We start from the raw sequence: 24,190 nt of genomic DNA on the forward strand, positions 1-24,190 counted from the left end.
AGCAGTCACATTAATGAAACCCAGAATTGCCAGTAAGAAGTTGCATGGTTTAACACTCATTGCTGTGCATCAGTACTAGTACATACTTAAGCAGGTTCTGCACAGGAGGCAGCAAGACATGTTCCTCCTGGGCAAGTCAATTCCAGAAGTGGTTCAGTGTTATCCTTGATTACTAGGATAGTGCCAAGGCATCATTTCAAAATTAGCAGAATTAAAAGCAAATAAAGAAACACCGGGACAGGGGGAATATGGGCACAAAGATGTAGTTTACCACTCTGATGCAACCAGTATTTTAAACGCACAATATAAGTGTGTTATCAAATTATCAAATTGGGTTTTAAAACCAGGACACATCTTCATAGAATCAAATGCTTTCCTCACACATACAAGATCATGTGTACCTGCTTTCAGGGTTTCACAAACAGACCTGAACTCCTATTTAGTCAAAACAGTTGCCGAGTGTACGCTGTAAAGGCAGAAGCAAAACATGAGAACACTACATCAAGAGAAAAGAATTTAAAGTTAAAACTAAACTGCAGCTGGAGTTCTGGGCAACAAGGCAAAGTAATTATACGTGTGCTAAATGCAAGAAAAATTAAATTAGTGCAGGGCAGATCTGACATCTCTGCTAGCAGCAGTGCTACAGATCATTAGTTATAGGCATTTCACACCAAGAGCTACAGAAGATAATTTAAGCAGTGATGACACCATCTCCTTCCCATCTCTTGCCCTAGTGACATTCTTTTTTCTATTACAGGGGTTACTTCTTTCAAGAGTGACCTCTTAGACATTTTACATGTTAATGTTTGAGCAACTGAAATCTACTTACACAAGCTTTTTAAAACAAAACCCCACAGCTTTAATATTGAAATACATTTATATTTCATGGTATGTTAAAACAGCAACTACATGAAAAGTTGTAACAAGTGAGTTAAATTTTAAATCCCTGATGAATTTTAATACTGTGTCCTTTTAAAATATAAATTATTTATCGTTTTCACTAGCTAAAACCTAACTACCTTTTTCCACTTATGCTGTAATTAAAAGACCTACTGATTTGTCTCTAGCAGTGTTCAGCTTTTATTTCTTAAGAAATATACTTCTTCCAAATCAGTTTTCTGAATGACTTTTTGGACAATTCTTTCTGTTTCTGGTGGTGTATGGAAGGCTACTAATTTTGCAATTCCAGGAGCTAAATTATTTAAATAAGTATACATACATGTATGTATGTGTTAACATGCAGTCTCTAAAGCTGACCTAATGACACAACTAGGAAACGACTCTCACAAGGCACATGCTCTATCAGAAACCTAGCTGGTGCTAGATCATGTCTAAACTACTCCTGTAAGGCCCAAGATGTAAAATGAAAAACAAACGACTATGACTTTTCCCCACTAGGTATTTTTTTATGTGGGCATTGCTGCCACCAGATGGCCAAATAGCTGAACGACTCCTACCCTTCCTCTGCATCTTGCACAGGCTAACCTGCTCAGCCTGCTACCCCTTCCACAAGCCCTCTCATTCCAGCTTTCTACTCCAATCTCTCACAAAGCCCCATCATTGCCACTGATTTCCCAAATTATGTCCACCTAAAAGAAGATTAGAAGGAACTTAAAGCATTCAGATCTTGCTGACAGTCTCTTCCAAGTATAAGACACCAGCTGCAGGAACATTTCAGTGTTGTAGAATTACACCAAACCAATATTCACAAAGACAACCGAAGAACTTACAAGTGCCAGTCCAGGTAACTGAAGCCTAACTGATGTGCCAACAAAGGCTGAAACTGTTCCTTTTCTGAAGCACTCTCCTCAAACAACCTCCCAGAAAGCCTGTTTTTAGAAAACTGGACTCAGCACACTATCCTGTCACCTGCAGAGGCTCAGCAATCTCTGAGCAAGTTCCTTATAATGAAGAGACATGGTGAGTTAAGTCACTATAGAAAGTGAGTTCCATAATTTCTCACACACAATAAGCAGGAGTCTACATTCATTCCTGTTCATTAGTTCTCATGAAGAGTAGCTTGCTTCAAATACTTACCTGTTAAATCTGTTAAGAATTATCTTTTTTTTAGTTCTGTTGCACATCACCTGGTAAACGCATTCACGTAAGTGCCAAAGGCACCACAGAAATACCAGCATATGCCATAGCTGTGGGTTTAACTCCATTCACCTGTGGAATAAGGCTCCACTGGTCTGAATAACTCAGCAGCACTCTTGCTGAGTTTGGACCCGACTTCCATATATTTGGTGTCACATTTGAAATAATCCAAAGAAACAGGTAGTCCTCAATAAATACCATTTATACTATCTTCACCCTTTCTCTAGGTGATCAATGAAGATATGAATTCCGCAGTTTATGAACCTATTCACTCGCAGAGAATTTTTCAGTTGCACAACCATTTCACCTGTAGCTTTCTAAAAGGGAGTGAGGGGGGGAAGAAAAAAAAAAAAAAAAAAAAAAAAAAAAAAATCACATCATGTATGATCACAAATACCACATATCATTTTGGCAAGGCCAGAAAGGAAGTCAAGATGCCCCAAGGCTTATGGGAGAAAGCTAGGCTGCAGAAACCATTCATTCAACAGTCACCAGCTTTGAAGGACTGCATAAGACAATGTCTCAGTCAACTACAATGTAAGGCAACCAAACAGTCCCTGCTTTCTCTTGCATACCAGTCAAGAAAAAGATGTGAATACACTCACCTTTTTTGCTCTTTGTGCTATATTAGGCGTTCTAGTGAGAAGCTTTTCAATCAGGTACTCTCTATTCTGCAAAACCAACATTTGGCAAGTTAAAAATCAATACAAGGGAAGAATAAATTTCATGTAGGTTTTAAGGCAGAGCAAAATTTACTCATAGGGTTAAACGTTTTACCTTGGCTTTCTGGAAAAATTTGCATTTTAAAAGTTCTGCTGCTGTGGGCCTGAAAGATCAATAATAAATTAGAACAGAAAACAAAGACCCCTCTCAGTGAATACAGTACAAGACGTTAGTTAAATGGTACGTCTCTAATACTTTTGAATTAGTACTGTATGAATGGGGAATGAATGATAACAGCTACTGAATTAATTCACACATACTCACCACAAATTAAAAAATTAAGCCTCTTTATGGCAAAAAAATACCAAAAAAAATAGAAAAAAAAAAAAAAAAATCAGTCTCTAAATTGCCAGGTTCTCCCTCTTTCTTTCAACACAAATGCATTTTACCCTTAAAAAAAACAACCAACCAACCAGAGTCAGGTATCATGTTCTTTGCCAAGTGACTCTATGAATGCAACTGAACTTTGCTCCACAGCAATAAAACAACAATGACATTTTCCAAACAGTAGCATCAATACCTGCTACTGGCATACTTATACTTCATTGATGTCAGCAGGTATTCACAAGAAACTATACTGACACTATTAACATGATGCATAAACCAAAAAGAGAACCATCAGGAGCATCTTCCAACCAAATAGACAAATAAAAATCAAAGGTCAAAACCTAGACATTTCACTTGCAGTTCTGTTCAAGTCTCTTTCCATCACTGTGAAGTTTATATTTTTGATGTTTTCAACTGATAATCACAATCTCTCAGCTACTGAAGTGATTCCAACAGCAGGGTTTGTCCTGCCTAGCTCCAGGGACCTAAAAAGCCACTTATCTAGCCAAAGCCAGACTCTGGTACTGAAGCAGACTCTGGAGAGAGAGCAAAGCATTTCTTGGGATGAATATCCTCCAGGTTCTTTTCATCCTTTCCATTAGGAGCCCATACCACTACCCAAGACTAATTTTGACACAGCTAAATTTATGGAAGCCAAATTCTCCAAGATTCATCATTTCTAAATGAACAGAAGCAACATCTGCTATAATTTTGCCCTTGAATTAAAGCAAGAGATTGGATATAGCACAAACTATATAAGACAATGGAAAGATTCAATTTGGAAAATTTCAGTGTCAAAAAACCCCGAAATCTGAGCTAGTTTATTTGTCTGAGGACACATCTGAAGAGTACGTGAAGAAAAGAGTATTAAGGAGCGTGTATGTACATATCAGTTCAATCCCATTAGAAATAATGAAACAACTCCTGACATCAACAAAAAGCATCCAACTTAGACACAGACAGTAGTTCCAGAGAGCACTTATTTTTCTTCCCCTCCAAAGCACCAAACTGTACAATAATGGAGCTACTATTGGTACTGTAGAGAACACCAGGCTTAGCAGTAGTCACACATAAACCTTGGATGAGCAAAAGGAAGAGGAACAAAAAAAAAAAAAAAAAAATCAGTTTCTGTGTCAAAGTTTTTAAAGTTCTGTCTCAAATTAAGTCTTAACTTTAAGACAAGTTTCAGTGATTCAGTACTACCACACCTCAAAACAGGGATATGCACAGTTAGAAGCTAGATTCTTAGTAAAGTTTTATCCAAACTAGTGTTCACCATTCCTCTACAATTAATTATGCCAGACACTTCTGAACTAGTCTGGAGATGCTTTCTGGGCCTGTTTTCCACACAGGCCACGGCAGTGAATTGCAGCTGAGGACTGTAAGTAGGATCCTTGGCACTGGGGAGAGAAAGAAAAGCCTACACACAGATCCCCAGTGTGGTCTGAGACAACAACAGTGCAATGCCAGTCTTAGAATTTGCCATAAAGAGCAGGCGCTTCTCCCACAATTGACATGATGACTATGGAGGTTTCTCAGTTCAAAACTAAATCCTGGCTTGGGAAAAACATAAAAACTAGTAATGACCCCGCAATATAAGGACGCTCCTCAGTTAAGAGTAACTGGCACACAGATCTAATCACCTATCTGCTGGTCTGATTGTTCAATTCAAGGCAATCCTGAGTATGAAGATATTGCATGTGTTTAAATATCAGTGTAATTAGTTTAAACACTAACATCACAACTACAAGATCAGGTAACTCAGCATTATGTATTTAAGGAGAGAAGGAAAACCATTTTAATTATTTACTTCTCATGTTTTCATATCAATTTAACCTTGCCCTGAAAATTGCTGGACACTGGAAACTAAAAGAAGCTTAATTATCCAGAACACATTTGATTCTCATCTGTAAGCAGCCAAACTGCAATCCTAAGCCTAAAGCATCAGGACTTGCTAAGACCACTGATTGTAAGGGGTCTGGGAATCTGAAAATGATGAAGAAAAGTGAAAGAAAGAATTTGAAGGATTTCAAGAATAAAGATGTTGCCACATAATCTTTTTTCTTAATTATACTTGTTTTCTTGTGTTGCTGCTGCCACCTTTTCAACTTCACTCCCTACAACAATATCCTGGACTTAAGCTAGTGTAAAATCAGTGAAGTACACACTATAAAAGACCCACACAGTACTCAATTAGGATTGCTCTCTCAGAACAATCTTTTTTCCCCCAGAAATACCAGCTCCGAAACTCTTTAAAAAAGTGATATATTAAATACCCTTAGGAGATAACGTTAATTAGAATGTGCTTCCTCCAAATCTTCAGCCAAAGAAACCTACAAAAATGGGTCTGCATAAAAATGAATGAAGGATAAATAAATTAATTGTTCTGGGAACTTGGGACCTCAGCAATGGTTTTGGAATAGATATGTAGTGTTTTCATCATCTTGGCTATCCCATTCACAAAACATCACAAAAAAGAACAAATCACAGAGATACTATGATATGCAATTGCCTACATAAATATGAGGAAAACTCACAAGCTTGGAGCCCCTAAATTTATAGTAAAAAAATAAATACCTCTTAAAAAGTAATTTTAATAAGTTAAAGGAAATACTAAGCTTATGGCACAAAATGAGAAAAATCAACATAACTTTTTTTTAAATTTCTTTTAAAGGCCAAGAGACTGTTAGACTTATGCACAATATCAAGATTTATGTCTTGCCTCAGATAAGAAATTAAGATGTAGAGCAAGGACTTTTGTTTGATCAGAGTTTAATTCAGCAGTGTATTTACATATAAACAAATTAGGTTAACAATCCAGAAGAAGAAAACTTAAGCAACAATTAAGAAGCAATTTCTTCTCCCCAGATGACAATGACTGACGGCTGCTATTTACAACATTCAAATCATACACTTAAAGATGATGTTTAAATACTGGAACTTTAAGTATTCTGTGTATTTTCAAAAATAATTCCACTGTACATGGCAAGAATGACCTACCTTTTGGAAGGATCTTTTTGAAGGCATAATGAAATTAGTTTTCTAAAGGATTTGCCATACTTTTTCATCATCTCCTTGTCCTCTACACCTGTCTCTAAAGTGGGAGGGTCATTTTGAAGCGTCAGCATTAACACCTACAGTAAATCAAATAAAGAGGTACTGTAAGAAAAATCAATTCAAAACATGTAGAAATTAAAATAGAGTAAGTATTCCACAGAATGCATATGTTTAAGTATCCTGAGTTGCTATTGAAAATGAACTAGTGCTAACTCTCTAGCAGTATTAATAACACAGCTAACAGCATTAAGTAATACAAAATGATTGTTACTTTCATAGGTGGGTATTTGTGATAAGGTGCTGCTCCTGTTGCTAACTCAATGGCTGTTATCCCAAAACTCCACATATCAGCCTTGAAGTCGTAACCTCGCACCTGGAATGGAACCAGAAAGGAAAAACAAGGTGGTGATGTCAAGTGCCAAAAATTAAAGACTGAAAATACTTTAATTTTTTTTTTAGTATTAGGAATACCTGCTCCATTACTTCAGGGGCCATCCAACATGGAGTACCAACAAATGTTTTCCTTACTTTGTTACGAGTAACATCACCTCCCGTTGCTAAAAATGCACTAACGCCAAAATCTGGGAAGGAGGAAAAAAGTAAAAATCTGTTAAACTACCGATAACAAAGCAAGTTTTACACTTTCGAAATTAAGTCAAATCATAAAGGTCTACTTATAGAAACTCTCCATTGCAGATCTTACCTTTGTTTCATGACACACTGTTCCTGAAATGCTACAGAATAGATAGTATAGTTTTACCTGGGAGACCCGCATCCTCCAGTTTAACCTCCTAGTATGTGTCTTCTTGAATGCAAAGGACTCCAATTCATTTGTCACTTAAGGTTTTCAAATGTGCACTTTGAGTCAAGGTTCGAAAGGTTTGCATCTGCTATTGTTCAAAGATAATGAGCTACTTCTGTATAGCTACTAAATTTGAATGCAATTTGAACAAGGAGGAATACTATATATAACTTAAATACTTATGGAGATTTGACAAATCAAAGATAACCGAAGTGATCAACAATATATATATTTAACAGTAGACCAGGACACGAGTAGTTTTTGCCAAATTCCAAAATAGCAGAAAATCTTAGTGTTCTATTAACCTGTCACTACATCAGTGACAGCTGTATGGGAGAGGTAGGGGATAAATGGAAGAAGAGCAGATTACCAACGTCATTTTGAATGGAGCTATATGAAGAGTATTTTAGACCGTGCTATTTATAATCCAGTTCTACTTAAATCAAGTAGTTTATTATACACCTACTTCCATTTTTATTTTCCTACTGTTTTCCTATTGTTCCCTGATTTTAAGGATGGAAAACAAAAATTTAGTAACTACAGAAAATGTAGTTTTATCATTACTTTCCACTAAAGAACCATTAGGCATCACAGACTCAAATTCTGGAACTCTTCTACACAGAATACCAAAACGCACAGAAATACAGTAGGCAAGTGAGAAGCAAGCATCAAGCAGTATTTTCTAACTTTCTCTGCAGCTTGCCTGATTAATAAAAACATCCCATTTTTTCCCCAAAATCTGTAAGTTACAGAATAGACAGGTTTTGTTTGTATTTCTGAAAACCATGAACAGCCTCAGAAACACCTGCTTCTAAGTTTTTAATGCCCTAAAAATCAATGCTGGTATTAGTGATAGCTTTCTGGAGAGGAATCATTGCATATAAGGAAAAGCTGAATAGCCAGAAATAAAAAATACAGGTTAAGACATGACCGACAGTGGCAAGCTTCCTGTCACATAGGAGACAAAGTACTACGGAGAACCAGCGATACCATTTGCAAGCTGTTTAAAGTACATGGGTGATTCAAAAGGAAGCATTAAGAGGACATTAAAAAGTTTCCTTATATATTTGATGGGACACAGAAAGATATTGAATAATTTCTAAATCATGTACCATTAACCAAGAATCCTGCAATCTGAAACTGGATAACTTGCAGCTACAGCACTCTAAAAGGAGTAGTTAAAAGCCAGCAGAAAAACTTGTATTTGTTGCCTCTAACCCAGCTGCAATTACCTTTTCCTTTTATTCAGCCACTAACCTACTACTTCCATTACCTGCTATTTGTACAGAGCCATCTTCACCAAGAAGAATGTTGCCAGCCTTCAAATCTCTAGAATGTACAAACAGAGGTTACTTTTATGTATGAAAATACATATGGTGCATATTTGATGTAAATAAATATTACATATTAGTTTCACTAGATCATATTTTAAAATTTAAAAGACAGACGGGAACTGAAGTGTAAAAATGTAACAGATTTACAATAAAGCAGAGTGCAGAACTCAAACTCTCACAAACTCTCTCTCTCATATAAAAAGACCCAAATTTAGCTTTGGCATAAAATAAGCAAAATTCAGGGATAGATTTTGAGAACAGAAATATGTAGGTCCATAGTCTTTTGACTTTTATAAATCTAATCTCACAAAATGAGAGCTTTCAGAGCTTTAAACCAAGATTTAATGCTTTCTTACATCCAACTGCACCACTAATGAAAAAGAAAAGTTGAAAAAAAGTTCTCCTTTTTGATACCTTCAGAGAAGACTCACCTTCAAGAAAGGTAAAGATACTGTAGATTTCTACGCAATGACACTATTAAAGCTCAGGAATAGCAGTCATATTTTGCTACAGGGTACCATGATGAAAAGTTACTTCACAATGAATCTGTCAGAAATTCAGCACGTGCTTAGCAGTCAACTATATCCATTTAGCCCACTATTCACACTAATATTAAGAAGAAAAGTTTCTGGCTGAGTTTTTTTAATAGAAATGTGCATCCCATTCTTAATGTACAGGATAAATCTTTCATACAGAATATATCATAAACATTAAGAATTTGAGCAAATCAATCTTTCCGAGATCTACTGAAAATAATTCACACTCTGCTACTGAAAGCTAACATAGCCTGTTTCCTTATGCATAAACAAGAACGCATCAAAACAACAGAACAAAATCACTGAACAATTTTGGAAACATCTCCAACTGGCAAATATCACCTAATACAGTGTTCCCTGAACTACCACTGCTTTTACTTACAACCTTCACACACGGTATTGTCTTGAACAGGACTTTTGTGGTACCGCACAGTTTAAAAATTAGATGTTATAATAAAGTAGAAATCTCAGATGTGACAAATGTATCTCTCTCTTTTTACTTTTTTAAGGTCCTTTCAGAATAGACAAGGGGAATTCCCAAATCTGACCTCAAAGGGTCCTGTTATCCTTAAAAGCTAATGAATGTTCCTTCCTCAACAATGTCATAGAATGATTCATAGAAGATTATGAATTAAGGTTTGAGGCAGATCTTTGGCATTCCAGACCAGAAGTCAAGATAATTGTTCTTTATTTCTCCATTTATCTCAATTTTCTCTCTGCAAAAGGAGGAAATAGTTCTTGATTTACATCAGAGGCAGTTCATTTCTAAGATGAGACATACGAAGTACACATAAAGAACAATTACTGTGCTCCATCTACACTACCTCCACTCTTAGGGTTCTGCCTGCAGCGAATCTGGTTTTTGTTTAAAAGATTCCCTTATGAAAGGGGGAAATTGCCTTCCTTAAATGGCAAATTCACTTCAGTAAAATTAATTAGGGAGGTCAGAGTACAGCACTTCCAACACCCAAACAGTGGAAGCAACCTGTGGAATGCTACAGCAGACATGTATAGACCACCCCAGGGGACCTGCACAATTTACACTGAGGAAGTCAGTGGAGAGAGAATATATAGAAAAGAACAATCACTAGATCCATATACACCAAGATGCAGTTCTGTAGTACCAATCCCAGCTTCATGTGTGGTCATAGAGAGGTCTGTAGAGCTGTAATAGACATTACTGATTACCAGGAAAAAATAAATTTCACATTTATATAGCAGTGCCCAAGTGCCCAAGACTGCAGGTTTACTGTGCAACACAATAACCAAGTCACAGACCACATCACATAAACTAGACTCAGACTAGCTATTTGGAGTACCAGCAGGCACAGGAGTATAGAACACAGCTCTGGCATACTTAGTGCAGCACAGACCTATCCTAACTATAAGGGAGACAAACAGGATAAAGACCAAGCAAATACTAAGTATTAGTGACAAACTGCAGTCAAGATTACAGCATCTGCCCAACCGTTATCATTTGATAATTCCTGATCACATTTACAACATTGTGAAAGAGGCAATACAATTTGCTTAGTCAAGCAACTGCAGCTGACCAGTATCAACAAATTATACACACAACTTTGAAAATACTTTTCACTGTGTATATATGCTCCTACCTGTGAATCTGCCCATTCCTGTGTAGATAGTCTAAACCCTCCAAAACTTCTTTAAGAATTGTTGCTATTATGGGCTCTTCAAGGACACCATTTTTGTGCTCTCCTCTGTTGACAATATACTTTATTATATCAAGCATTGAACCTATGTTGCAGATCCAGGAAAGAAAAAAGCATATATACAGTGTTATCATATCAGATTCTTGACAAAGTCCTATTTCTTCATTCTTTCTGTGCAACTGCAATTTAAATCTTTGCATTTACATATAAAGACCTTATGTAGCTAGCTCTCAGAATAAAGCACACCGCTATCTCATTCAAACGAGAAACAAAGAACTAGTTTTTGTCAAGAATACTGTAACGCTCAATGATCCATTAGAAAGATCTGGTTACAGCTTGCTAAGCTACCGTATTAAAAATTCAGGAGTATCCCACATTTAAACAGACATGTACAGCAAAGGTTTTGGTTTATTATCCAGCTTAGATTATGGTCCATGTGTTTACGACAAAGCAAACATGCAGCTGCAAGACTGGAAGGAGACATTCTCTGCAAATAAATGAGACAACACACCTAGTGACACCCAGCTCGACATTGAACATCAGTTTGAAGGAATTTTCTTTTTAGCCAAGCATTTTTCAACAGCTCACAGTAAATTCCTGTCAGGAATCACTGGTTTCTCTCAGGATCTACACTTACTTTTGATTGAACTGAACAATTCAACCAAATGTGACATAACAAGTGTTATTTTATGAGCACTTCCTGTCCTTGTTTTCTAGTGTCATGGTGCAGTAATCTGCTGCCATCAAGGCTAATCTTGAAGAACACCATGTAGCAACCAGGACCATCACATCTTATTTTGGAGCCTTGCTTTTCTAACCCATAAGCACATTCAGTTCGGCCCTTTTTTTCCTCTCCCAGAACCAAATAAGATTTTTACACCATTAATTGTCATAAAAACTGTAATGAGTGTTTGGTTAGTTTAAGCAATAAAAAAGGACGCAACATGCATAACGCCTGTCCTAGGAAGAATCTTCCTTGAATGAGGAATGAGAAACACTCATTATGAAATCAGAAATATATGCATTTTTACAAAAATAGAGTGGATTCTAGAGAAACTCAAAAAAAGGCCACACTGACAGAAGTTAATTAATTCTCATCAGTTTTCCCTACACAGCCTAAACCAAGAATTTTAATATATTAATACAGAATGAAAAAAACACAGCAGTTAGATCAACAGAATTTATCCCAGCAATTCTTAGCCCGTAGTATCAATATGCATGTACAAACTTTTTAAGCTTGCACATTCCTGCTGTAATACACCTATGTCTCAAGGTTCATCCTGTGTAGTCTCTCTCCTCCCTCCTTACTTACTTGGTTTAGGGCAATTAACTTAAAGAATGTACATTAGAAAAAAAAAAAATCATACTATTTCCTTGCAGCTAAACAAGTAAAACCAGTAACTTACCCCCACTTAACAGCTTCATAACCAGCCAAAGTTCATCCTTCACTACGAAAGATGTGTAATAGGTCACCACATTGGGGTGATTGCATTGACTCATTGCTTGAATTTCTTTCTGCAAGAAATAGAAAGCCCAACATATCACAGCCAGCTATCAGTTCTGCTTGTATAGAGACAAAGTTTAATTTCCGAAGTGAAATACCGTAACAGAACAGAAGTATGCACAGAACATGCACCAAGGCACCAAAACATTTCAATTTACCTATAGATCTGCATGCAAGACAAAACGTTATTGCAAAGAACACAAGGGAGGTTTGGCCAGGAGATACAGGCATAACTCCATCAATTTTCTTCTGAAAGCAGCAAAGAAATTACTGTTAAAGTCCCAAATTCATGGTGAGCAATGAAGAATGAGCAGTATCCAAGAGCTGAAGGTGTGGGTACAGGCTGGACAACAAAATGCAAGGAAAGATCAAAACCTACTGTCTTTCCTGTTCAAAAGGGATATGAAAAGAGTAGAAAAAGAGGAGGTGAGAAAGCAGGAAGGAAACTGTTGGACAAAGGCCACAGCACCATTGGCTCAGCTACTGTGGGATAGACAGGTGGACAGCAGAGCCACACAATCAAACAGAAGTACAAGAGGAAAAAGCAATGTTAAGACCAAAAGTCAGATAAAACAATTGACTAGAGCAGCACACAGTCACCAACATATGCACAACGTGGCACTACCAAGCAACACCATCTACGACACACCACAGCTGTACACATTAAGAATGACTGCCTTGTATCTGTTATTTCAAGCAGAGTCCTTCTTCTAGTCACTCTTTTACATAATTGTTCTGAAACACCTTTCTGGCAGCTCTCATTATCCTGCCAATCCTTTACATAGGAGCGTTTAGGCCCTTTTTGTACTGGAGAGCTTGGCCTCACACAAACTTAAGCTCCCACAACCCTACTTCTCCCTCTCCACCTCCAGCCACACAATCCTGATCCATCCTGGAGCCAGAGGACATGCTCGTGGAGGGTGAGCCAGTCAGCAAGCCAATCCAGCTAAAACCCAAACTCTTCCACCTCCACTCCCTACCTCCACTCCCTACCTGAAAAGCAACTGCTTTCAGGTGGACCCACGTTACATGTGCAAGGCGGGCACTATGGCAGTCCCACTTAGATTGATTAAAGCTGCCACAGATGCCATTTTCAACTTTCAACCTCAATTCAGCAAATGTTTGAAAGAGGGGGGGTTTTGTTGTTGTTATTTGCAACGCATTCGAGATCACAGCCGCTTTCTAATAAAAAGTTAACTGTATGTATTGAAGACTGTGATTTAATCTCCTGATGCCTTTTGGTGACTATTAAGTCAGGCTGCAGTTTGACACATGTTTCAGCTAGTCCTGTTGTCAAAAGTCCTCCTCCCTAGAAAAGTTCTGAGCCCTGAACCACAGGACGATGAATACCTGGATAGTCATGCAATGAGCCTGAATAACTGAGCAATTTGCAAAACAGCTTTTTTTTTTTTTTACCCCCTAGGAGGCAGTAGGTGGAAAACAGAAGCAGTATATATAGGGCACATTTCCCTTTTCCAGAAGACATGTCAGCTTAAACACAAGTGAAATTACTGCCTCAGGTTCTTAATTCAGCTATCCGTACCAAATCTTAACTGTAACTCTCCCGCTCTTTATTACTATTTCATTTCTTGCTTTATTTTTTCCTATGCTGGTAACATAATGATAGCTCAAAAAGTCTACCTGCCACTACTGAGCAAAAATACACCTCAGCTATTTTACTCACACATTAATAATGCAGAAATGTAACTAATTGACTACGGTAAATTTCACTGTCTTTAATTGAAAAGTGCTTTGAATATTGTGTCTGCCTGCATCAACTCATTGGCAAAAACTGAGCTATCACAATAACCACAGCCAAAGGCACCTTGTGTCTCAGCTTTGGTGACTTTTCCTGAAAAGAGTCTTTATCGAAATAAAAAAATAGAAAGCACCCCATGAGAGATAAGGGATTAAGTTTTAGTCAGGAAAGTATTAATTTCAGACTTGCAGTTCTGGGGAGCCTCTATCACACACAGAATGGTAAGCCTTCACAAACTTCAATTATTTGTCTGAGGCCCATGATATGCACAGGTGAGAGAGAAAAGCATTCACTTAAAACACACTGTCAGATGGAAAGCTTGCAGCAGGATATCCAGGAGAATGCCCCAGAGCCTTCTCCACATTCACATCACTTTAGACATTCAACAGCACCAAAGTTATAACAGCACTTAAAATTTAGTCTCTCCCTCATCCCTTTGCTTTTCCCTCCCTTGTGCTAGCACAAGTGTTTATGCACCACATCAGGAAATACATCCAGGTAAAAGCTAACTTCTTTTCAGCCAGGTTATTCCTGATGCAGTTTCACTAAGCAGCTGCGCAAAAATGTGTGTTGGCCTAAGGGCAGGTGGGTGATACAGTTAATAAGCAACTGCAAGACAGCTCCTTTCGGTGCTCAGCTGCAGCACCCACAGGGCCGGGCCCAGCTCCCAGTGACCAGGCAGGTGCTGCAGCAATGTGGGTGCTTTCCCAGGGCCTTCGCCACAGAAACCCTAGGTATAGCTGTTTGAGGGGCTGGGCATAACACACGAGGGGTTCCTCCAGAGAGCCTGCCTCAAAGGACTATCCAGAGCAAACAGTTTAGAAAATCTATTCACTCAAATAAGCCATTCTATAGAATATTCCTTCTAGCATCGAGTTTGTTGTTTATTTTAAAAAACTGGAGGTAAAGCGATGGGGGAAGCTACCCAGTGAGGACACTACTAAGGACAGGAACTTTTTCCTTGGATTATGGGGTTCAGTTACATTCAGCTTACAAAAGTGAGAACACAGGACATTGCAGGAAACAGAGTATTGAATTTCAGGAGTTTGGCAGCCTGTGTAACCTTAGTATTATTTAAACTCCCTCCAACACTGCCTTTCTATTTTAATAGACACTGGACCAAATCCTAAGTCTGCTTACGTGGGCACCAGGCTTGCTGCATTTTCCACTTCTCTGAAGGCCACGCAGCTGCGGATTTGCAAATAGTGCCTTTGCGCACCAACTTTAAGCACTCAGCAGCAGGATTTTGCAGAACAGCATGTTCAGAGGGCACACAGAGTTTTAGAACAACCCTGTGCCAATGGAAATGGTTTGATCAGAAAAATAAGTGATTGAAAACTGAGCAGACTCAAGAAAGTGTTAAAAAAAAACAGAATGCAAGAGCATTCTAAGTATTACCAACTGAAATAAAAATGTTAGTACAGTTGTCACAAGAGGTTTTGAAGGTCAATGATGCCCTTTTCCAGAATAACATGTCTATTTTTTAGACAAAATTTAAAAATCTCTATCAGAACTGAGAGTAAGTATACTTCCCCTCACACAAAAAAACCCAACACCTATGTACATGTACGCATGCACATGTGTGTGCACATACAAAAATAAAAGGAATCATACATGGCCCTTTTTGGCTTTTTTACTCTCCTAACCAGGAACTCTGAAAGCCAGAATTTACATTCAGATCAAAACAGATCAACAAATAAAAGAAACACAAAATCTGAACACAGAAAAGCAGAAATTGACTTATGTTTAAAATAAAATAATAAAAAAAAGATGGTATGGACAGCTGTCTTCGTACCAAAAGAAAGCAATATGGGACCAAAAATTCAAGACCTATTATCTCATCTGGCAGACAGTGGAGACATGTTAGCAGTAAAGATAGTCAAGCACTTGCTAAGGTAGCTTCGTACAAGCTGGTAATGAACTGCAGTCGTTTCTCTAGACCTCTTGCAGATCTTTGGCAGTTTTGTCTTTTTATTTGTTGCAACTTTTTAATTCTTAAATCCCATTATTAGTTCAAATTCTAATCAAAAAAGATTAAATTTTGACCATTTTATATTACAATTATTAGTATTTCTGGTTTTATAGAAATGTTCTTTATGGAGTGTAGATGTTAATGCATCATGCACAGCATCTCACCTTGGGCTGTTCTCTTTCTTAACACAGTTCAGAGTTTATCTTTTGAGTTTTTAGTTGACAGAAGCCTCACTACTTCAGAGGTAGCTTCCACTACCACAATCCTCTCTTAAAAAAAACACAATGTCCCATACAAGCTGTTGCATAAACTGAAGGCGAATGCCATCGATCACCAGGGGAAAAGCATTTTGGGTCCTCCACTGTAAAAAAGCCATTTTATCTGAAGAAACTGGATGGACCATACCCTCTGTATCAAATTCAAGATATCTTTTGCACTGGCAATTCCCTGCTGAGGAGACCATTTCCTTCAGAGGCAGGAATTTCTGCATTAGAAAAAGCCCACAGTCTCTAGGCAGTAGTATAACCTGTGGAACAGAAGAGAGTGTTCTCACTTTTAGAATGGTTTTGTGTCCTTCAACTCTTGTTATGCTGTCTATCTATAAATACGCATTAGTCTTATAAGCACCTGACTAGGAACATTAGAAAGCAACAGGTTTCTTTTTTTTTTTTTTTTTTAAACAGTTCTTTGCAACTTTGTCTAGATTGCCATAACCAATGCAGAGGAAAAACTCTCACAGTCCCTTTTTCAAAAGGCCACTTACAGGTCCCTTCCTCTGCTGATCAGTGACCCAAACAGCATTCCTCACATGGCTTGTTATGGCCTATCAGATGAACGCATGTTATTAGCTCAAACAAGAGTTTCCTTGTGTAGATGGCAGCTTAGCCATTCCTACTTTTCCCCTCAAAAGTTATCCTTACAAAACATCCAACTAGTTTTTGCCATATTTTGGAGCTTTGGATATTTTAAGGAGACCTACTAAATTTTACCTTTATATTTTTAATCAGTGTTTAATCAAAAGATAATGTATCTTTCCTCAGTATTAAGAAAAGACAGAGAACTAGACGGTAATCTCTTGAAAATGGAACCTCCAGAAAGCAAGGGGTAAGGTTCTTCCCACAGTTTTAAATAGTTGGTTATTCCAAGATTCAAATTTGCACTTCTTGGTTTTGTGGCATTAGAAAATACACATTGGTAAAGCATATTTTTAGGGCAAGGGCATACTTCTTTCACATTATTTTCAAATCCTTTTCTCATTGCATTATCCTGCATAAAATTCTACGCTCACTTTTGGACCAAGCAAAAACCAAAATCAAAACAGAAGCTAGTCCCCATGTATTATGTTCCCCTCTGATTTACTTACAAGTAATTCATCCATACTGGTTTGGCATTTTTCTAAGTTGATCCTCTTTATTGCTACGCGTTCTTGCCTGGGTTTGCACAGCGCTGCCTGGACAACTGCTGTAGCACCGCTACCTGAAAAAGGGCAGAAGAGGAACACAGTCTTAATATAATAGGAGTTTAAACCAGTGACCAACATAAGAACCCCATTCTGACAAGAACTTAAAAATCTGTTGTTTATCCTTTTTCAGAGCTTTCCCTTTCCACTAGCAAGACAGTTTGCATACTTCTTAAATGGCGAAGAAAAACCTCAAAGTTTCTGTTCCATACTGCACAAAAAATTCCCAAGCCGACAACTTAAAACAATGTGCTCATTTATCAATCCACATCCACCACCTCAATGCATTTCACAGTTTGGGAACCATTACACTTTCGTCTTTGGACACATCCGTTTCAACCAAGAACATGACTTGCAAAGTTAACCCAATTTAAAACATTATGTGGGAGGGTAGGGAGTGCGTGGTTTATCAAATGTTACTTCTTTCAGTTCTTTCAGGTCAGGCCCTGTTTAACCAGGTTTTTGTTCCCACTATGCAATGAACAGAAAAATACCAGTAAAATTGCACATGCCAAATCTTCTACAGTTTCATCTGTGTTCCTCCTCATTCGTCGTGATTAGGGTAACATCCTACAAAAAGCATGCTGATTGTTGTAAAGAGCGCAGGAGGCACAGTAAGAAGATGCATGTTGCTGAATGGCCCAGGAGAGAAAGTCAGTCACGCTTACTTGACATGCAAATCACATATGGTCATACAACTACACCGATTACAAAGCCTGGTGGAATTGAACAAATTTTGGTGAAAGCATTAGAATAATTTTCTTTAGTATACTTTATTTGTGAACAGCAGGAGTAAAAGGTCTTGTTGCTTCTTTTATCAAGCACTCACTGGCTTTGCCACAGTCAGTATAGCCTCACTACATTGATGAAATGATGGCAAGTAACATTCAGAAAGAGTTTTGCCCAGGTTGCATATCTCGCTGCCACATCAAATGCAGCAGTGTGTGCTTCCTCAAAGTAATCATATTGTGCTCATTCATGCAGAAATCTAAAACCCCCAACAAGTAGCTTTTACCTGTAATTCTAAACATTTTAATATAAATTATAGATTTCTGGTAAGTCACAAATTGGGCAGCATGTTATATTGGCCTGCTCATACACTATGTTCTATTTATGCTCAGTAATCGGCATGTCCTAGATGAACACAAATTGTGAACAAAAAGCCTTTTGTTGTCAAGCTCTACAAACGTGGATTCACTTACCAGCCGACTTAAGAACAATTGAGAGCTTTTCCCTCTGCACATCTGAAAACAGCACCGGCAATACCTCATGACTGAAAGTTATTGTCCGTGTTTTAATTGCTATTTGCTTAGCTATTTTCATGTATTGTTTGTTCACACGACGTTTTGACTCAAATGACAAAGCTTTCTAACTCAGTGTATAAATTTCATTACAAAATTCTGAGCTCATCTTAAAGAAAAAAAGTCTCAATAGGACCAACTAGTCATGTTTTTGCAGGATGCGGTCACAGGCAAATATTGACATGTCCTGTTCTGTCTGCTTACAGAACAAAGCCTTCAAACATTCCAATAATATAAGTAATAAAAGAATTAAGAGAGATTTTAAAAATTAAATAAGCCATCCCAAGGAACAAACCACCAAGTCAGCACAATTCAGTTCAAGTAAGACTCATCTACATCACTTTAATGAAGTTCTCATTCAGCAGACATCAAGACACAAAGCCTCTTGTTACTTTGGCTACACAACCGTAGGTTGAGGCACAATTTTTAGCAAATTTTTAGCTATTAACGATACAAGAACAAAGACTAAGATGTATTTTTTCATCTATGCCAGTGGTTTTATTTACTTGTAGGAAACAACCAGATCTTCACTTTCAAAATAGATTCATACACAAAGGTCACACAAAGGACAAACAGAAAAAGCACTCTGAAAAATTACTCAGCCAAGGCCAGAATGAAATGCTGACTGCTTCACAGGACAGAATCATAGAATTGTTTAGGTTGGAAAAGGCCTTTAAGGTCACCCAGTCCAACCATTAACCTAGCACTGCCAAGTCCACCACTAAACCATGTCCCTAAGCACCACATCTGCATGTCTTTTAAATACCTGCAGGGATGGTGACTCAACCATGTCCCTGAGCAGCCTGTTCCAATGCTTGACAACCCTTTCAGTGAAGAAATTTTTCCTAAGGTCCAATCTAAACCTCCCCTGGCACAACTTGAGGCCATTTCCTCTCACCCTATCACTTGTTACTTGGGAGAAGACACCAACACCCACCTCACAACAACCTCCTTCCAGGTAGCTGTAGGGAGCAATAAGGTCTCCCCTCAGCCTCCTCTTCTCCAGACTAAACAACCCCAGTTCCCTCAGCCGCTCCTCACAAGACCTGTTCTCCAGACCCTTCACCAGCTTCCTTGCCCTTCTCTGGACACACTCCAGCAGCTCAATGTCCTTCTTGTAGTGAGGGGCCCAAAACTGCACACAGTATTCAAGGTGCAGCCTCACCAGTGCCAAGTACAGGGGCATGATCACCTCCCTACTCCTGCTGGCCACGCTATTTCTGATACAGGCCAGGATGCTGTTGGCCGCCTTGGCCACCTGGGCACACTGCTGGCTCATACTCCCTCAAGTTAAAGTAAAATGGCAGTAACACTTCAAAACATTCTGGAAAAATCAGATGAGAAAAAAAAAGTCCTGTCACATCCCTGACCCCACCCCACTATATCTCTTGCTTAAGTTCTGTGAGATCTCAACCCCAAAACTATGTGCTTACTACTATTTAAAGAGACTTGACTGCAAAATTAATCCTGAGCTATCCTTTTGCACAAGTTGAAGATCTGTTCCTCTTTTGCCTACTGAAAGAGGATGAGATATGAGGTTTTAGGATGCAAACTAGAGTTTAAATTTTATGTATATGAAAAGCCTTTCAGTGTACCTCCCTGTCTTTTCTCCTCAGACAGAGATGACTTGCAATGGGATACTCTTCACCACAAGAATATGATGCACTGACAATGCAAAAAGCTTTCTATGTTTAGAATAAAGCCAATATACTTGTTTTCTTCTTTCTCCTGGCTTTTGTATACTCTATGCAATACAGTATTTTGATAGTAAAGGCAATCTGTCCAGCCTGCATTCTCAGTGTGACCCACATATAAAACCCATTTGAAAAAGCAGTTTCAAGTACTGAAGTAGGAGTCAGACATTTGATAGCTATATGTCTCCTTCCTCTTAAAAGATGTTTCCATCTCCTTCTCTGGCTCATAAGGTGAACAACAGGGGATAAAGATGAGTAAAATCTGCAGCTTTTCCATCTAGTCAGAAGGCTCCTTTTTGTGTCAATAAAGAGATGCCCTTCTGTAGTCTACTAATCAAGTAGAAATGTAAAGTGTTCCAGAGGAGTAGCTGTTACAAACAGCACAACCCAGATAAGCACTTCAGTCAAGAGATAACAGACTACACGAGTAATGCACTATCATACAGTGAAACAAAATTGTCACAGACAACCTTTTAGCATAACAAATTAGGGTCACAGAAAATTATTACATAAAATAGACTATAGTCGACCATTCCTTATCAGAAGGCATGACTTCTTCAGGTATGCTGAGCCTTACAAGTCTTCAAAAACCCTCACAGCAGAAAACATACTAACTAACACAACTAAAGCACAGACTAGTTTTAGCATCCAGTCTCTATTTAGAAAACTGCTCTAGTATAATGGAAGCTCAGGTTGGATAAACCATGAAGCCTTTACATCCAGCTGTCTCCTGCAGGAGAACAAAATAAAGGATTACCAGTGGTCACGCTAAAAAAAGAGCTTTGTAAGAATGATGGAGTTTTTCCAATACTGGAAAAGTCATTCTGCTACAGCCAGGTTCTTTTTGCCAATTTCAAAAGTTAGCGGTGAAATAATGCAACTTTAGTCCACATCAAGATGTCTACTATCCCATTTCATAATAGGCAGCCAGTCAGAGAGTTTCATCTTGTCCTCACATTTGTGCTGCCGTCCTCTCTAGTGTAAGCATGCCCTTACAGCCAACCTGTTCCCACGCTATGAACGGTACCATCCTGCCCTCAGGGCAGCAGAGCCATTAGAATTGCTTTTAACTATTTGGGTTCATGAAATAGAAATCTTCTCAAGAGCTATTACATATGGCTACATTTCACTTTCTCCTGAAAGGATATAACCTAAAAGCAGTTTTCTGCATCCCACTTTTCACATGCTTCACAGAAAGCATAAGTAAGACATGGACCTGCTCGAGCAGGTCCAGAGGAGGACCACAAAGATAATTAGGGGGCTGGAGCACGTCATGAGGACAGGCTGAGAGAGTTGGGGTTGTTCAGTCTGGAGAAGAGAAGGTTCCGGGGAGACCTTCTAGTGGCCTTCCAGTACCTAAAGGGGGGCTACAGGAAAGGTGGGGAGGGACTCTTGATCAGGGAGGGTAGTGATAGGATGAGGAGTAATGGTTTCAAACTGAAAGAGGGGAGATTTAGATTAGATATCAGGAAGAAGTTCTTTACTGTGAGGGAGGTGAGACACTGGAACAGGTTGCCCAGAGAAGCTGTGGCTGCCCCCTCCCTGGCAGCGTTCAAGGCCAGGCTGGATGGGGCTTTGGGGAACCTGGTGTAGTGGGAGGTGTCCCTGCCCATGGCAGGGGGATTGGCACTAGATGAACTCTAAGGTCCCTTCCAACCCAAACCATTCCATGATTCTATGAAAATGCTACAAACACAAATACTCATCCAGGATTTAAGCTTCTCTGAATAAGTTCCTTCAAGCTGTTCTAAATCCTACATGAAGGTATCTTGACTTTATTTTTTTTTAAACAGGAATTTAATCCTCACAGAACCTGTCTCCAGCTGGTAGAAAGAAGGATGACCTTTGAACAAGTGTGATCAACAACTAACATTAACATCTTAGTTTTATCTACCCTCTACTAGTCAAGTCCCAAGAAGACAGACAGTGAGATGAGACGGCCGGACCATATCATTTGCATATTGCACTTGCACACATCCTTCTTCATACAAGCATATGACACTTCATTTATTCCCTGCTATGTATAAAGTTCTGACACTTTCCACTCATTCATCACTGTGCGGTAACTCTACTGAAGATAGAACTACTCCTTTCAATTTTCTTCTTCTCCTCAAAAACAGAAGTCAGTAACCTCACTACCCCATAGTGATTTACCAAGTTATTTTTAGTAGCTCACTGTTACTCTACCATATTCCAACACAAACCTCTTTAAAAGATTTCTGCATTCATTAGATCCCTTCAGACACTCTACCCAAAGACACCTTCCCCAATGCCACCGTGGTTCTACCTAATCTCTGAAGAGGAGGATGTAATCTGTTGGTAACGGTACATTTTCTTGTTAACTAGTTATCTGAAGGGTTAGACAGCAGTTCGTAATTGGAAAACACTAAATACCTTACCTCAGAATCTATACAAACTCTTACATACTAACCTATACCACCTGCATTTTTACACACCTCTTCTGTTCCCCCAACATATACAAACCTCCTGTTAAACGTAGCTGATTAGTGCACATAAATTTTGTTAGCCTCAAATCCAAGACTATATTGTAACTGTCTGTAAAAGAAGCCATTACTAAATCGAATTAAATCTATGAAAATGGATGAAGCAGCTGTGAAAGTATTTTTATTTAATCTCTCAGACAATCCAGTTCTGAAGAACAGACCCCCCCTAAGTAATTCTCAAATGCAGCTCATACACAATGTCACTGCAGGATTCCTTTTGCATAGAGCAGAATGTACTTGTGCACACAAACCGTGCCTGCACAAACGCAATCTAGCTTAGGTTTCCACTCACAAAAACATGTAGGTTTTTTTTACATAACATACAAATCATCCATGCTAATATACAAGCCTTGAAAGCTATGTTGTGTATGTTGTATACTGCATGCAATATTGTGGAGCATATTCCAGCATTACTACGTATCTGTTATGAACTGATCTGTACTTCAAGACACTCTATGGCAGCATTGTGCAGAACTAGGCTCTTCAGTCTCAAAAGAATCAATTCTGTTGATGGCAAAGCAATACTTTTGGTTAAGAAATGGAGAACAAAGAACCTTTAATTTCTTTCAGTTTCTAGCTCATTAAAGCTCATTTAGACCATGATACTAAACTCTAAATCTTTCTGAAACTTAACTTCACAGAAAATGTGATTTCTCATTTCTCTCTTCATCTTCACAAGACATAAATGCTTGTGTTCTTAAGAACTTCATGATAATCATGTAAATACAATTTACTAACAATTTCTGCCCACTTTCTGTTCTTAATTCATGCTGGGATCAAATCCCTCCCCTTATAACTCACTTGGATACTAGTTTGTTTATCCTAGCCATTAGGCTTATGACATAATTCACTTAAAATACACTAAGAGTTCTACGAAATCTATGTTCATACATAGAACTGCTGCTTCAGCATTTTCATCATTCAACAATTAATCTCATTAATTCATCATAGTGCTGTACAAAACTAATTTGTTCTGCAGTTGGACATTTAAAAACATCACCATTATGGCTATAGAATGACTGGGTTATTCAATTGTTGTATTTACCTTTTTGTGGGAGGGTATCTTACACAATGTCTCTGAGGTCTAGCTTATCCTGTGCTACTTTTCAAAAGCACACTGCATAAATAATCCAGAAAAAACTCTCCAAATATGATAACAGTCTACAAATACCTCTGTGACCCCACAGAAGTCTTGGAGAAGTAGCCTAAATGTCCACATCAAAATTACTATGCATTATAGAAAAACTCCAAGAGAATTTCTAAGTAAGTGTTGAGCCAATCTGTACTAAAGCTAAGAAACAGCAAGCTTGAGCATTGACTAGACATTGTATTCTCCATGCAGAAAAAAAAAAAAAAGTCAGGGGGATTCACAATCATCAATAAAACCTCACACATAAGAAAAATAGGGCAGGAGGGAACGACTAGGCTTTTTCAACTATTCTCTTTAT

The 24,190-nt window shown here is 38.3% G+C and overlaps 1 protein-coding gene across 1 annotated transcript in view; it reads right to left on the reverse strand.

Moving 5' to 3' along the window:
• The window catches only part of STK39 (serine/threonine kinase 39), a 104,806-nt gene that overhangs the window by 63,321 nt on the left and 17,295 nt on the right, over positions 1–24,190 (reverse strand). The window contains exons 2-10 of the mRNA XM_086465400.1: positions 17,148–17,260; positions 11,956–12,064; positions 10,493–10,634; positions 8,280–8,335; positions 6,676–6,785; positions 6,476–6,577; positions 6,148–6,281; positions 2,875–2,923; positions 2,703–2,768 (exon numbers count right to left, since the gene is read on the reverse strand). Coding sequence (XP_086321526.1) covers positions 2,703–2,768; positions 2,875–2,923; positions 6,148–6,281; positions 6,476–6,577; positions 6,676–6,785; positions 8,280–8,335; positions 10,493–10,634; positions 11,956–12,064; positions 17,148–17,260 — 881 coding nt within the window. The remainder of the gene's footprint in view (positions 1–2,702; positions 2,769–2,874; positions 2,924–6,147; positions 6,282–6,475; positions 6,578–6,675; positions 6,786–8,279; positions 8,336–10,492; positions 10,635–11,955; positions 12,065–17,147; positions 17,261–24,190) is intronic.

Source organism: Leptosomus discolor, chromosome 5 (genome assembly GCF_034619465.1).
Source record: "Leptosomus discolor isolate bLepDis1 chromosome 5, bLepDis1.hap2, whole genome shotgun sequence".
Lineage (NCBI taxonomy): Eukaryota > Metazoa > Chordata > Aves > Leptosomiformes > Leptosomidae > Leptosomus > Leptosomus discolor.